A 14880-nucleotide genomic window follows, 5' to 3' on the forward strand; every position below is an offset into this window, starting at 1 on the left:
GGGTACACTATTACTTATAATTTTATTTAAATTTCAGATGTGTGTAATATCTGGGCTAATGTTTCGGATTTTATCGAACGGCAAATGAACCTACAAAAGGTGAGGTTTGGATCTTACTTGAATAGTTTCTGATACTAAGGTCCTCATTTACCAAGCATTTTTCCCATAGACACACAATGGGAGAAAAGCCTTAGTAAATCAGGCTGTAAATGCTGTGATGTTTTCAATGAACAATAGTGAAGAGGCATCTTGAGAGGCCTTACATCCAGTTTTACACTTTATAAAATGGGTTATTTTTCACAATTCCTTTTGCTTAGACTTTCAAGTAACATTATTTTGGGGGTTTGCCAACTTGATAATACTGTACTCTAATTCTTATGGGAAAGTCAGTGATAGATTGTACAGTACTATGATTAGCAGGAATCAGTGAGTGACATGCTTTACAATACTGAGATTGATAGAGGAGGTGGTGGCATACTGTGCAGTACTTTTAGAGGAGTCAGCAATAGTACAATAGTGTTAAGTATTGTCAAATTTTTATTTTTTTCAGTATTTACAGTTGTATGCAAAAGTTTAGGTACGCCAGTCAAATTGTATGTTTCGATGAATCTCTAATTAAACTGAAGTTGACACAAACTCTACATGGTAAAATGTTAAACATGACAACTTTCTGCAATTTATAATGCAAAATTATTATTTATTTGCTGACTTTAAACAAATTGAAAATAATAAAAATGTGAATAGGGCAGAAGTTTAGACAACCTTCCAATTAATTAATTACTCCTATTGCATTTTTAAAAAGTTGTTAACAAGGCTCATAATACTGATTATTAGGCTTTCAATTAGTCAGGTGAAGACCATTCCACAGTTGAACAAATACTCTAACCTTTCTAATCTCTTCTGTTGTGATTGTTGTTCTGGACTACATTCAAGTAATCATGGGATCCTCAATATAGCTGTCTGAGCATTTGAAAATGAAGATAATTCACAAAGCAGGGGAAGGCTACAAAACAAACAAAAAAAACTCCAAACACTTCCAGCTAACAATTTTTTTTTATTTTTTTTAATTTATACTTTATTAATTTTTCAACTATTATGACATAACATGTTAAAACAAAATACGGGTAATATTATCTCATTTACACACAAATTTTAAATACTATTGGAACCTATATTCATAAATCCAATATCTTTTTACTTAAGGATATTCCCCTGGAGCCCTTTTTAAATATCGGGGATACATTAACTATTCTCCAGTCTTTAGGTACAATGGATGATTTTAATGATAGGTTACAAATTTTTACTAATAGGTCTGAAATTTCATTTTTTAGTTCCTTCAGAATACTGGGGTGTATATCATCCGGTCCAGGGGTTTTACTACTCTTCAGTTTATCAATCAGGCCAACCACATCTTCTAGGTTCACCGTGATTTGGTTCAGTCCATCTGGAAAACCTTCTCTGGAACGGGTATTTCCCCAACATACTCTTTAGTAAACACCAAAGCAAAGAAATCATTTAATCTTTCCGCGATGGCCTTATCTTCTCTAAGTGCCCCTTTAACCCCTCGATCATCTAACGGTCCAACTGACTCCCTCAGAGGCTTTGTGCTTCGGATATATTTTTAAAAGTTTTTACTGTGAGTTTTTGCCTCCTCGGCCAACTTCTTTTCAAATTCTCTCTTAGCCTGTCTTATCAGTGTCTTACATTTAACTTGCCAATGCTTATGCATTATCCTATTTTCTTCTGTTGGATTCTTCTTCCAATTTTTGAATGAAGATCTTTTGGCTAAAATAGCTTCTTTCACCTCCCCTTTTAACCATGCCGGTAATCGTTTTGCCATTAAAATGTTTCCCTCTCCCAAGAAGCAGTGCACAATTTATTTCAGATGCTTTGAGTGGGCGCTCTGGTCATGACAGTTACTAGAAGAACCACTTTCCATTAAAGGGGTGGTACTTTTGTAAAGACCCTCAAAAAAGGAAGTGGAGTTGCCCTTAAAACATGTGTTTACTTTCTCAGCTCTTTCTGTTCAAATTTCTATTTGCGGCAGTTTGATAGCATGGGCGTTCCTACGATGGATACAGTAGCTTTTGGAAAGTGAAGAGGTAGTGCAGATGGAATCAGCTGCTGCAATTTTAGCTTATGCCCCTTACGATCTTCTCAGAATTTCTTCTAGGTTTATGGCTTCAACCATAACGGCTAGGCGACTTCTCTGGCTTTGCAACTGGGTGAAGGATTTGTGGTTTAAGTCTTGGTGGGGAAAGCTTCCCTTTAAGGGAAAACTATTATTTGGAGAAAATTGGGATCAACTAGTTAATTAATTTTAGCTGTCATCTTTTATTGAACTGATTTATTGTATTATTTCTAATATGTATATTGTAAACCGCTGTGGAGGCTAACGCCAATACGGCGGTATAAAAAACCTAATAAACTATAAACTATTAAGAGTCTTAGAGATCCAATGCCACAGAAGCTCTCAGTCTTGCTATAGAGCTATCAGGAGTAGTGCTCAAGTTTGGACCCCAGATGTTATGGGCTGGAAAGCAGTCGTATTCTTGTTCTTTCAAATCCAAGAGGAAGAACCATCTCTTTCAAGGGCCAAAAAAAAAGCCTAGGCCTGATTCAGCTAACTTTTCACATGAAGCATGGTGGGTTCACTTCTTGGTACCTCCAGTTGGTGGATAATTACAACAGTTTACTAGGAGTGGACCAAAATGCTTTCAGATTAGTGGGTTTATTTACACTCTGGAGCTTGCCATGCCAGTTCTTGATGCCTTCTTAGTGTCCCTGTATGCCTCAGCCATCAGATGTTGTCAGTTCAGGATAACCTCTCAAAGCTCCAACTGTTGCAGGCTGGGTTCTGGTTGCTCATTTAGATCAGAGTGTGGTCGTCATTTCTTTTATTATTTTGTAGTTTCCAAAAAAAAAAAAAAATAGAAAACACAGGACCGACAGGCCTATTCTTGATCTCAAGGCGAGTTTCTTTAGCTCCTGGCTCTTTCAGCAGCTTATTTTTACATTTCTATTGGGACAGAAAGTCAAAGGTTTCTAAATTTCTGAATTCTGCAAGAACATTTTCACTTCAGAGTACTTCTTTATGATCTGACCACGGCTCAACAAACATTTACCAAGGTTGGTAGTTGTGGTAGCCTTTTTGAAGATAGGGAACATTATGGTTCAGCCTTATCCAGGGGTGGTTCTATAATGAGGCAGGATAAGGCCGCCGCTTCAGGTGGCAGAATTTTGAAGCTGCAAAAAATGCCTCTCTCAGAATGTTGCTATGGCATCTGCTTCACACTGCCTGCCCCTGCCGCGGCTGGCAACTGCCTCACACTCAGTTGCCCTCTGTGTTCACAAAGTGGCACACATCTAATATTTAAAAAAAATTAAAAGAAGAAGAAAGGTGCGGTGTCCCACATCATGCAGTGCAGGCTCAGCATTTTCTGCTGTTGTGACACCTGCCTTCAAAATAAAGTTTGTAAAAAAAGAAAAACAGTGGCAATATTCCTGTACCTGTGTCCCCTTTACTGCTGCCTTCTTGGCCACTCGTCTCAGCAGCCCGTGGGAGTACAAGTGGCCAGATGGGGACCGAACCTAGGAACTCTCCAGATTTGACTCAGAGACTCTGGAATTCTAATGGAATTGCCAGGTCTCCCGGCCAACACCTGTAATCTCTGGGTGCCTTGCAGTTGCTGTGCTAGTGAAGCAGCCAGATTAGAAGGTGTCTGATTGGCCTACATGGGCCAATTGAATACCTCCTTTCTTTTCCCTGCCCTGTGACCAGTCAGAGGCCTCCTGATTTCTTCCTGCACCTGTGGACCAATGGTATACCTTCTCCCTTCCTCCTGACAGTGCTGGCAGGAAGAAGGGAGGAGGTCTCTGATTGGCCTGTGGGAACATGAAGAAGGGAGGAGACCAATAGCAGAAGCAGCAGTAGAAGATGCTACTGCTATTGGCTGGAAGAAGGAGTCCTCCTATCATCCCCAAGAGGAGGTTCCTGCTACTGGTGAGTTTAGGGTGGGGAGAGGTAGTCACTAAGGGGGCTATTTGTACATTTGTGTGTATATATATGTAAATAGGTGTGTGCATGGGGGAGGGAGTATATCAAGGGAAGGGGAAAGAGCATGTTTGTGAGAGTGTGTGTTTGTGTAGGAGGAAGAGAAGTGAAAGTATGAATGAGTATGACTGTGAGGGTGAGTGTCTCAAACGTTTAGCCATAATATGCAGAACTTACAAAATAGACGATAGAAATGAGACCTTCATAAATAATTTGGGCCAAACAGAAATTCACTTATTTGTGGTTATAAGAATATTAAATAGACCTTTAAAACCACTTAAGTAAAATGCCCAATACTGTTTTAATCATTGGTCCCTTATATGAAAAAGTAATTTTTTTTAAGTTTATCAACATTTGCAATTTAAAAATTCCAAAAGTGAGCCATAGACAAATCTTTAATATTGTCCAATTTGAATGCTTTTTGAATGGCTTATGCGAATGTTAGAAAGCCTGACACGTGTTTCAGAAAAACTTCCTTCTTCAGGGACTAACAAGGCATTTAATATAACGTTTTTATCTGGAACAAAAAAGCTCAACATTAGTTATTAGATAAAGCACCCACTATAAAAATTCTTTAGAAAACACAAAAGCATACGTGTCTTGGCTCTTTGGAACACATCTCCAATTTTTTATTGGTTTGTTTGGATTACCTTTGAATACATATATCACAAAAGGATTTCATCCAAAATGGTGAATTTAGACATGAGATGCTGATGTCTCCGAATGGCTTCCTCCCCCCCACTTTTGAATTGGTCATTTGGAACACACCCCTGTTTTCTATTGGTTTTCTTTTGATCATGTTATAGGATATAAAAAAGAGTCATCTTAAAATGGTGGATTCAAGCTTAGACGCCAACTTCGCCACTCTTTATTGAAGGAAGATAAATAGAGTTCATAAATGTTTGGACCTAGGCACATATGCTTTTGTGTTTTTTAAAGAATTTTTATAGTGAATGCTTTATCTAATACTAATGTTGAGCTTGTTTGTTCCAGATAAAAACTTTATATTGAATGCCTTGTTAGCCCCTGAAGAAGGAAGTTTTTTCAAAACACGTGTCAGGCTTTCTAACATTGGCACAAGTCATTCAAAAAGCATTCAAATTGGACAATATTAAAGATTTGTCTTTGGCTCACTTTTGGAATTTTTAAATTGCAAATGTTGATAAACTTAAAATAAATTTTTCCTTTTCGTATAAGGGACAATTAATTAAAACATTAGGGGCAGATTTTTAAAAAATACGCGAGCGCGTACTTTTGTTCGCTCACCAGGCGCGAACAAAAGTACGCTGGATTTTATAAGATACGCGCGTATCTTATAAAATCCGGGGTCGGCGCGTGCAAGGGGGTGCACATTTGTGCAACCTGCGCGCGCCGAGCCCAGTGCGAGCTGCTTGTTCCCTCCGAGGCCGCTCCGATTTCGGAGCGGCCTCGGAGGGAACTTTTCTTCGCCCTCCCCCCACCTTCCCCTCCCTTCCCCAACCTAACCCACCCCCCCCGGCCCTATCTAACCCCCCCCCCTTACCTTTGTCGGCAAAGTTACGCCTGCGTAACTTTGCACGCGTTGCCGGCAGCCCCGCTCCGTCCTCAGGTCCTGGGGGCTGGTCCAGAGGCCTCAACCACGCCCCCGGGCCGGCACCACGCCCCCGGGCCCGCCCCTGAAATGCTGGGGCACGCCCCCAAAACGCTGCATCATTTCGGGAACGCCCCCGGACACGCCCCCTCCCTCCCCTTTTCGAAAGCCCCGGGCTTTACGCGCGCCGGCAACCTATGCAAAATAGGCGCGCCAGCACGCGAGGGCCCTGCGCATGTAAATCCGGAAGGATTTACGTGCGCGGGCCTTTTAAAATCCGCCCCTTATTGTGCATTTCACTGAAGTGGTTTTAAAGGTCTATTTAATACTCTTATAACTACGAATAAGTGAATTTCTGTTTGACCCAAATTATTTATGAAGGTCTCATTTCTATTGGCTATTTTGTAAGTTCTGCATTTATGGCTATACTTTTGAGATTTGTATTTGTTGCCGTAAATTTTTTTCATTGTGAGGATGAGTGGGCATGTGTGTGTGGAAGAGGGAGAGAAGTGAGTGAGTGAGCTTGTATGTGAGAGGGGTGTGCATGTGGGAAAATGAGAGGAGTAAAGCTGTAAGTGAGCATGTAAAAATGTGTCAGATAAATAGGAATGAGAGTTAGCATGTAAGAATGAACGTGTGTGTGGAAAGTAATCGTGAACACATGACTTTAGCTGGATAACTTGTCCACTAAATGGCCTCTTGAATATTGGCTTCTCCATTCTCAGGTTTACGAGTACTAGCTCTTTTGCCTGTAGTGGTAATGATGAACTTCTTATGATGGATGGTCCTTTAGAATCGGTGGAGGGATATGCGTCTGAAGCCTCCTTCATGGACACTATTTACATTGGATGTGATTTTGTCAAGTTGGGTGAGCACATTGTCTGGAACAAATAGTTCTAAGGAGAAGGCAGCTGGCTTCATCAACAGGTTGGAGACCAGGTCGATAAGATTGGCCCTTGCCAATTTTTTTCTTTGATATGGGGAAGGCAGTTTTAGTGCTCTCTGACAATGCATCAGCAGTGGCATAGGTGAGCTGACATGGAGGTACCCAAAGCCTAGGGGTGTCGGAAGAGACCAAACTCCTCTTCCCTTGGGCACAGGAAAATCTTCAACTCTTGTCAGTGGCACACATTGTAGACCAGGAATATGTTCAAGCTCAGGAGGACAGTCCTGGGGACTGTCCAGTTCAGTCCCCAGAAACGGAGACTCAATCAAGATGTTTTTCTTCAGGTAGTACTTTGGTAGAGTGGATAAATGGATCTGATAATTCACAAGACTGGCAAGGTTTGCTAGTTTTTCATTAGTTGCAGGAAGTTTGAGGCCAAAGATTAGACTCCCTAGTTCTACTGTGGTCTGGGGGGAAGTTACTTTAGGTCTTCCCAACATGGCCACTGACAGGTGTCACAGTTTTGCCTGCTGTGCAGCCTCACTGTGCCCTGATTTAGTCTGCTGTAACATCTACCCACCAACAGAGGCCTCCAGTGAGCTCTATTCTGAGCTACCCGAGCCACCTGCTCACTGGCCATCTGACTCAGCCTATGGTGCAGCCTCCTCTCCAGTAGGGGTCCTCAGTGAGCTTCATCTCCAGCCTTGCCAAGCTCCACCTTTCTGCTTGCACCACACATAAGCTCAAGTCTCATTTAAACCTATCATGACAGAACCTAGATGCCTTTCATGGTGTCATCCTTGGCTCTCTGACCTGGCCAATCTTACCTTGTTCTATGCATTGTGGCCTCCGGGCCTTCCTGTGTCTTGCTCTTTGCCTTTCAGCCTATCTAGGCCTCACCTTGCCTTGTGGCCTTTGGGTGTTCCTGTAGTTTGCTGTTTGCTTTGCAGCCTATTTAGCCCTTACCTTCCCTTGTGGCCTCCGGGTCTTCTGTCTCTTTAGGCCTTGCTCTGTGGCTTACTCAAGCCTTGCCTTGCTCAGCAACCTACGAGCTTTCTGTGTTCCTGCCTTTGGACCTCAGTGTTCTTTGTTCTGTGTTAACCTTGTCTGACTTGTCTAAGTCCTTCCCTAGTCTGCCTTGTTTAGTCCTGTTCTTGTCTGGTCTTGTTGTGTTCTGTCCAGTTCAGTCCCCAGTATCCCTTCCTTGCTTTGCCTTGCCCTTGTCTGTCCCTATATCCAATCCTCAGCTCCTTGCCTGTTCCAATGACCAATCCTCAGCATGTTCCAGTATCCAGTATCTATATCCGGACCTCAGCTTCCAATCTGTCTCTGCCCACTGCATCCAATCTGTGTCTGCCCTGCCTTGTCCAGCTTATCCAGCCTGTCCAGTTAAGCCCTACTGGCGCCCAGAACCCAAGGCCTCAACCTGCTGGGGAAGGGGGGTGGCTAGACAGAAGACCAGCCCAGCTACTACTATAATATACAGCTGATGTACCCAAGTCCTGCTGGCCCCCAGAACCCAAGGGCTCAGCCTGCTGGGGAGAGAGCTGGCCAGGCAGAAGATAATCCCAGTTCCTGCCCTGCAGTCCTGCCATGCTCCTAAGAGGGTAGTTCCAGATCCAAGCTCTCATGACAACAGGAAGAATCTTACAAAGAATAGAGTCATGTAGTTCTTGTGGCACTAGCTCTGCAGATCTGATGAGATTGTAGACAGCTCCTTTGACTCCCGGATGCCTGAGGCCTTTTAGCACAGGATCTGATAATCATGGAGATCCAATTCCATTTTATCTTGGCTTTTGAAAGAGGAAGAATAGTTGCTCTTCTTCGGTGATTTTCATCCTCCTGAAGGTCCAAAACACCTCCATTTCTCAGTTTATATAGAGTCTTGCATCTCTTTGAATCATCTTGCAAGTAATGGTCAGTTCCTGTGTGGTGTGTGGATATCCCCAGTATTTAAAACTTTCTTCAGCAGGGCTTGGATAAGGGTTTGATTTTAAACATTTTGAAGGTTCAAGTAATTGCTATCTCCTGTTATAGGAGCAGAGTTCAGGGCAGTTCAGTTGCCCCCCATCTGGATCTGTCCTGTTTTTTTTCGAGGGGTGAAGAGAGTCCGACCTCCTTTTTAGACTGTTTCATCAGTGGGATTTCAATTTGGTTCTGAAGGCACTTATCCATCTCCCATCTCTCTTCCTGTCCTTATCCCTTCATTTTTTTCTTCATCTGACTCAGACTCAATTGATCTCATCCCTCTCTATCTGTTCCCATTTCTCTCATCTTTTTTCATTTTTCCATTTTTCTTTCCCCCACCCAAATCGATTCTCACTTCTCTTCCCTCAATTTGCTCCCTCTCCTTTTTCCTGTCCCTAGTTTGAGCCCAGGTTCTGCCTTCTTCCCTCGATTATAGGTCCTTGCTCGCCCCTCTTACTGGCAGTGGTGCATTACCATGGGCATCCTCCTCTAGTTAGCATGCGTTCTAAAGGGCCCTGTGAGGTTCAGTTCAAACTGCAGGTTGCTGATAGAGGCTGTGTGTGATAAAGTGCCACTCTTGCTGGTAGGAGAGTTGGAGGTGGGGTGAAAAATTTGAGATTGGCAGGTGTGGGGTGAGGGGAGAGATGCAAGGAATCAGGATCAGTACGGGGGATAAGGGCAAGAGAGTGAAGGCTGCTGCTGAATTGGAGCCCTTTTGACAACTGCTGGGAAGTATCCACATTGCCAACTGGAGGGCTAAAGTTTGATGAGTAACATTTTCTAGATATTTTAGTCTTTCTTTGGTCTTCTGGACATTACCTCTAAATCCCGTACAGTCCAGAGAAAATGCAGACATTTGGCAATCCTGCTTCCAAGTTTGCAGCCATTTTCTTTTTTTTCTGACAGCTTCCTGTAGTTAAAATAACCTATCTCTAGTTGTCTGAATCTGTTTTAGAACCCTTTTTGAACAGGGGTATTAAATGTGCTTTTCACCAGTCTTGACAATAGGGAAGGTCTAAGTGCACTGTGTGAGGGTAAGAATGATGGAACTCGTATTACTGATTTCTCCTTCATGTCTCACTTATTACAGTTTACTTTTGTGTGTTGCAGGGTGTTCAGATTCCAGGACTTGGGACATTTACCCTTTCAAGGCAAAAACAAGATGTAGGAAACAAATGTATTCTGATTCAAAGGCCTGTCTTTCATCTATCTGAGAAACTTGCACAAACTCATGGACTTAAACATACCAAAATATATGCTACTGGTAAGAATATTCATAAAATTTGTATTTGTCTTTTGATAAAGTAAATGCTGGATATTGTAACAATAAAGCTTAGAGAAACAGAAAAGTGTGCATGGCAAGGCAAAGTTTGTATTGGAAGTTTATGGGAATCATTACATATAGTTTAAACTGTGAGGTTGGCAGCAAATACCACTTCTGACAAAGAGCCAAGTATAAATGGCATCTCCTTTAGCTTTAAGATTTAAGATATAGTGGCATTCTATTCTATTCTGTTTTAAAAATGTAGTGGCATGAAAGATCTGCACCAAGAGTCCTGATAAGCCTGAGACTTTTGAGTCATAATATGAGTATTGCATTGCTATATGATTTCCTGTATGAGCATTAAGAGATGGAGGAGGAAAAACCTTTTATTTTTATTCTTGTGATTATGAAGGACTTTCTATAACAATTGTGATAGGAAAAATACGTTTTGTCTTTATTTTCTATTTTCGGTCTTGTTGTACTATTTAACAATGATATATGAAATACCGCCATATCTTGAAGCTCTTGCAGTCATTTTTTTGAAAACCCTGTGGGTTTTTAAAAGAGGAACACAGGACTCTACCTACTAGACATTCTGGGTGTGGTATAATCAGTTGCACAGTAAGGGGTATTTAAGCCAAGTAGTACGAAAGTCCAGATACACATAAAATTCTAGGACAGCTCACCTGGTTCCAGCACTGTTCCTGGTCTCCTGCTTTAGTTAAATCTAATTGTGCATATTCCCAATATTGTTTACTTTATCTTTGCTGTGTAGAATCTGTTCTTGTGGTGGGCAGGATTATTGTTTCTAATAGACATTACTTCATTCTCCTGTTCTACTTCTATCTTGTATGTGGTTGAATAATATAACAGAAAAAAAAATTCTCCAATCAATAGTAATCCTATTTCTGCAGGTTCTTACTATCTGGTGTTTTGTGGTAATACAATATTTTGCTAGTCATTTTTTTGAAAACCCTGTCTGTTTGTAAAAGAGGAACACAGGACTCTGCCTACTAGACTTTCTGGGTGTGGTATAATCAATTGCACAGTGAATGGTTATTAAGCCAAGCAGTACGAAAGTCCAGTTACACATAAAATTCTAGGTCAGCTCACCTGATTCTAGCATAGCTCCTGTTCTCTTGCTTTGGCTAGGTCTAATTTAATCTAACTTTTCTTATCGCCTATATTCCCAATATTGTTTGCTTTATCTCTGCTGAGTAATCCCGCCCACCCATATAGTGTTTACTTGTTAAATATTTCTTCTAAGGACCTAGGATAATTGATTAATATAGGCCTGAGGTACCAATCTGAAAGCTAGCTTATTAGTCACGATTAGCAAAATGTATTTTATTCAGCACAACAGTTGTGGTGCTTATATTACAAGACCTATCATTTGGAGAATTAAGGGTTGTCTAATTTGCCTTTGGCTGTCTGCCATGAATAACGAGCTAATGCACCTGAAAGAGATATTATACAAGACTCAAATAACCATCCCTTCCTTGCAACATGCAGAACATCTCTCCCAACTCTCACATAGGATTCAGGATGGTTTACAGTGGGCTCCAATAGAACAAGACCTGGGACTCTGAGACACCCAGTTTCCCCACTCCCACAGAAAATTCTGACATTCAGGATTCAAATTCCCAGGAATAATTGAATTACAGTGGGTTCTGGTAGAATAAGGCCTGTGATGAAGAGACACCCACTCTCCCCGCTGTTACTCTTAGATAATGCATTTTCTGCTTTGGAGAATGAAGAAGTCCAAGTAACAGAACATGAAATGAGGTCTGAAAGGGAAGTAGTCATTCAGTGCACCCAAAAACCCTTCAACATGATCAAATGTCATAAAAGAAAACTGCTTCTATTTGGAGATTCAATCATCAGAGGAACCAAATTGGGAACTCATTTTGATAGGGACACAAACAGTTAAATGTCTTCTAGGATCCTTAGCTAACAGAAATGCAAACCAGGTGGTGAATGCAATTTTAAAAGAAAGAATGCTGATATCAATGTTATCTATTTGGAGACCAACGAGCTTGCTAGAAACGGTGTCCATAAAGTAGAGAAAGATTTCCAAAATCTAGGGAAAAAAGATTAGACAAGCAGCAAAGACTATTGCCTTGTCAGAAGTATTACTTATTTATGGAAAGGGAAAGGAAAGTTTATGCCTTATAGAGAATTTCAATGCCTGGCTCAAAACCTGATGTAAAGAAGGTGGATTTGGATACATTGGAGACTGGGGCCATGTATGGAGCAATAAAAGATTATATGGTAAGGATGACATGCATTTGACAATGGCAGGAAAGAGGATGGTAAGTGAAAAATTCAGATCATTCATTATCAGGCATTTAAGCTAGGGAGAGGGGGTGGCCAGTTAATTTGGCATGTCACCCCCAAACAAAACAGGAAGAAGGAAGAGGAAGTAACAAAATCAAGCAATTAAAAAAAAAGCAGAAAAAGTGAATGTGAAGAGCAGCTGGAAAGCTATGACTATAAATGCTCATGGTCTGGGCAATAAAATGCCAGACCTGCAGTCCCTAATGGTGGAGGCAGACTCAGACACTGTTGCTGTTATGGAGACCTGGTGCACTGATTCTCATGATTGGGATACAGCCATTCCGGGCTATAATTGCTAAGAAAGAGGACAGAAAACGGGGAGGAGTAAATCTTTATGTCAAAAACAATATATAAGCAATTGAATTGCAAAGGATGCGAGGTAGAGAAAAAGCATTGTGGACTGTCCTAAAAAAAGAAGATGGTGATTCCATTTTTACTGGTGTGATCTACAGGCCACTGACTCAAACAGAAGAACTGGACAGTGAACTAATTTAAGATATCTAAAAGATGGAAAAGAAGGGTGAAATGTTGCTCATTGGAGATTTTAATCTGCCAGATGTGGATTGGAGTATCCCTTCTGCAGAATCTGTGAGAAGTAGAGAGATAGTGAATGCCCTTCAAGAGGCTCGGCTCAAACAAATGGTAATAGAACCCCTAAGAGAGGGTGTAATACTCGATCTGTGGCTCACTAATAGTGATATAATGTCTCTAATGTTCAGGTAGGGGCTCACCAGAGTACCAATGATCATCAGACAGTGTGGTTCAATTTTGCGAATTGGACACAGAGAAATGACACAAAGACCTGAGTTTTGAATTTAAAAAATATGGACGTACCTGGAAGAAGACCTGGAAGACTGGGAAAAAATGGGTGAGGTGGAACAACAGTGGGCCAAGTTAAAAGGAGCAATTGCAAAGGCAACAAATCTATATGTTAGAAAAGTAAACAAGAGTAAGAGAAAAAAAGAAAACAATCTGGTTCTCTAAGGAGGTGGCTGTAAAAATAAAGGCAAAAAAATTAGCATTCAAGAAATATAAAGTATCCCCCAAAAAAAGAACACAGGGAAGAATATCTGTCAAAACTGAGGGAGACGAAGAAAGAAATAAGAAAAGCAAAAGGTCAAGAGGAAGAAAGGATGGCCAAAGAGGTAAAGCGAGGAAACATTTTTCTGATATATCAGTGAAAGATGGGAGGCCAGAAGTGGTATAGTGAAATTGAAGGGTGACAAGGAGCAATATGTAGAGAGTGACAAAGAAATAGCAGAAATATTAAACAAATACTTCAGTTCGATATTCACTAAAGACGACCCTGAAGAAGGACCATTGCTGGTTAATAAGACCATAGATGGGCATGGAGCAGATGAAACTCCATTTACAGAAGAGAATGTATGGGAGGAGCTAGGCAAACTGAAAGTGGACAAGGCCATGGGGCCAGAATGGATACACCCCAGGATACTGAGAGAGATCAAAAATTGCTGGCGGGTCCGCTGAAGGACCTGTTCAATAGATCCCTGGAAATGGGAGTGGTGCTGCGGGATTTGAGAAGAGTGGGGGTGATCACACTTTACAATGGTGGTAGCAGAGAGGAGGTCGGAAGCTACAGACCAATTAGCCTCACACTTCAGCGATGTGAAAATTAATGGAGACTCTGCTGAAGGAAAGGATAGTGAACTATCTACAATCTGGTGGGTTGATGAACCCAAGGCAGCATGGATTCACCAAGGGAAGGTCCTGTCAGGCAAATCTGATTGTTTTTTTTGTTGGATGACTAGAGAATTGGATCAAGGAAGAGTGCTCAATGTGATCTATTTGGATTTCAGCAAAACTTTTCATACGGTCCCACACAGGAAGTTTGTGAATAAAATGAGAAGCTTAGGAGTGAGTGCCAAGGTGGTGGTGGGTTGACTGATAAGAGACAGAGTATAACGGTAAATGGAACCTACTCTGAAGAGAAAACCGTATTAAGTGGAGTGCCACAGGGTTGGTTTTGGGACCGGTTCTCTTCAATATCTTTGTGAGCGATATTGCTGAAGGGATAGAAGTAAATTTCATCTATTTGCGGATGATACTAAGATCTGCAATAGAGAGGACATGCCTGAAGGAGTAGAGAGAATGAAAATAGATTTAAATAAGCTGGAAGAATTATTGAAGATTTGGCAGCTGGGATTCAGTGCCAAGAAGTGCAGAGTCATGTATCTGGGGTGCGGTAATCAAAAAGAGCTGTATGTGATGGGGGGGCGGGGGGAATTGATGTGCATGGATCAAGAGAGGAATCTTGCAGTTATAGTGTCTAGAGATCTGAAGATGGTGAAGCAATGTGACAAGGCGATAGCTAAAGCCAGAAGAATGCTGGATTGCATAGAAAAAGGAATAATCAGTAAGAAAAAGGAGGTGATAAGGCCCTTGTACAGGTCCTTGAAGAGGCATCACTTCAAATACTGTATTTAATTCTGGAGTCCATATCTCAAGAGGGATAAAGTAAGGGTAGAGGCGGTCCAGAGAAGAGTGAGCTAAATGTGTGGGATCTGCATGAGAAGACCTTTGAGGAGAGGCTGAAGGATCTGAATATGTATACCCTGGAAGAGAGAAGGTGCAGGGGAGATATGATACAAACCTTCCGATACCTGAAAGGTTTTAGTGATGCACATTTGACAGACCTTTTCAGTTGAAAAGAAATCAGTAGAACTAGGGGTCACGAATTGAAACTCCAGGGAGGATGACTCAGAACCAATGTCAGGAAGTATTTCTTCACAGAGAGATGGATGCCTGGAATGCCCTTCCAGAGGAGGTGGTGAAGATGAAAA

The 14880-nt window shown here is 41.5% G+C and overlaps 1 protein-coding gene across 2 annotated transcripts in view; it reads left to right on the plus strand.

Moving 5' to 3' along the window:
- CCDC81 (coiled-coil domain containing 81) overlaps positions 1–14880 on the plus strand; it is a 377879-nt gene that overhangs the window by 18417 nt on the left and 344582 nt on the right. The window contains exons 2-3 of one of the 2 annotated variants that reach the window (XM_029602264.1): positions 38–99; positions 9589–9742. In XM_029602264.1, the coding sequence (XP_029458124.1) occupies positions 38–99; positions 9589–9742 (216 nt within the window). Of the gene's footprint in view, positions 1–37; positions 100–6360; positions 6493–9588; positions 9743–14880 lie in introns of those variants that run through there. The other variant, XM_029602265.1, reaches the window with a different exon arrangement.

This window comes from Rhinatrema bivittatum, chromosome 5, assembly GCF_901001135.1.
Source record: "Rhinatrema bivittatum chromosome 5, aRhiBiv1.1, whole genome shotgun sequence".
NCBI classification, from domain to species: Eukaryota; Metazoa; Chordata; class Amphibia; order Gymnophiona; family Rhinatrematidae; genus Rhinatrema; species Rhinatrema bivittatum.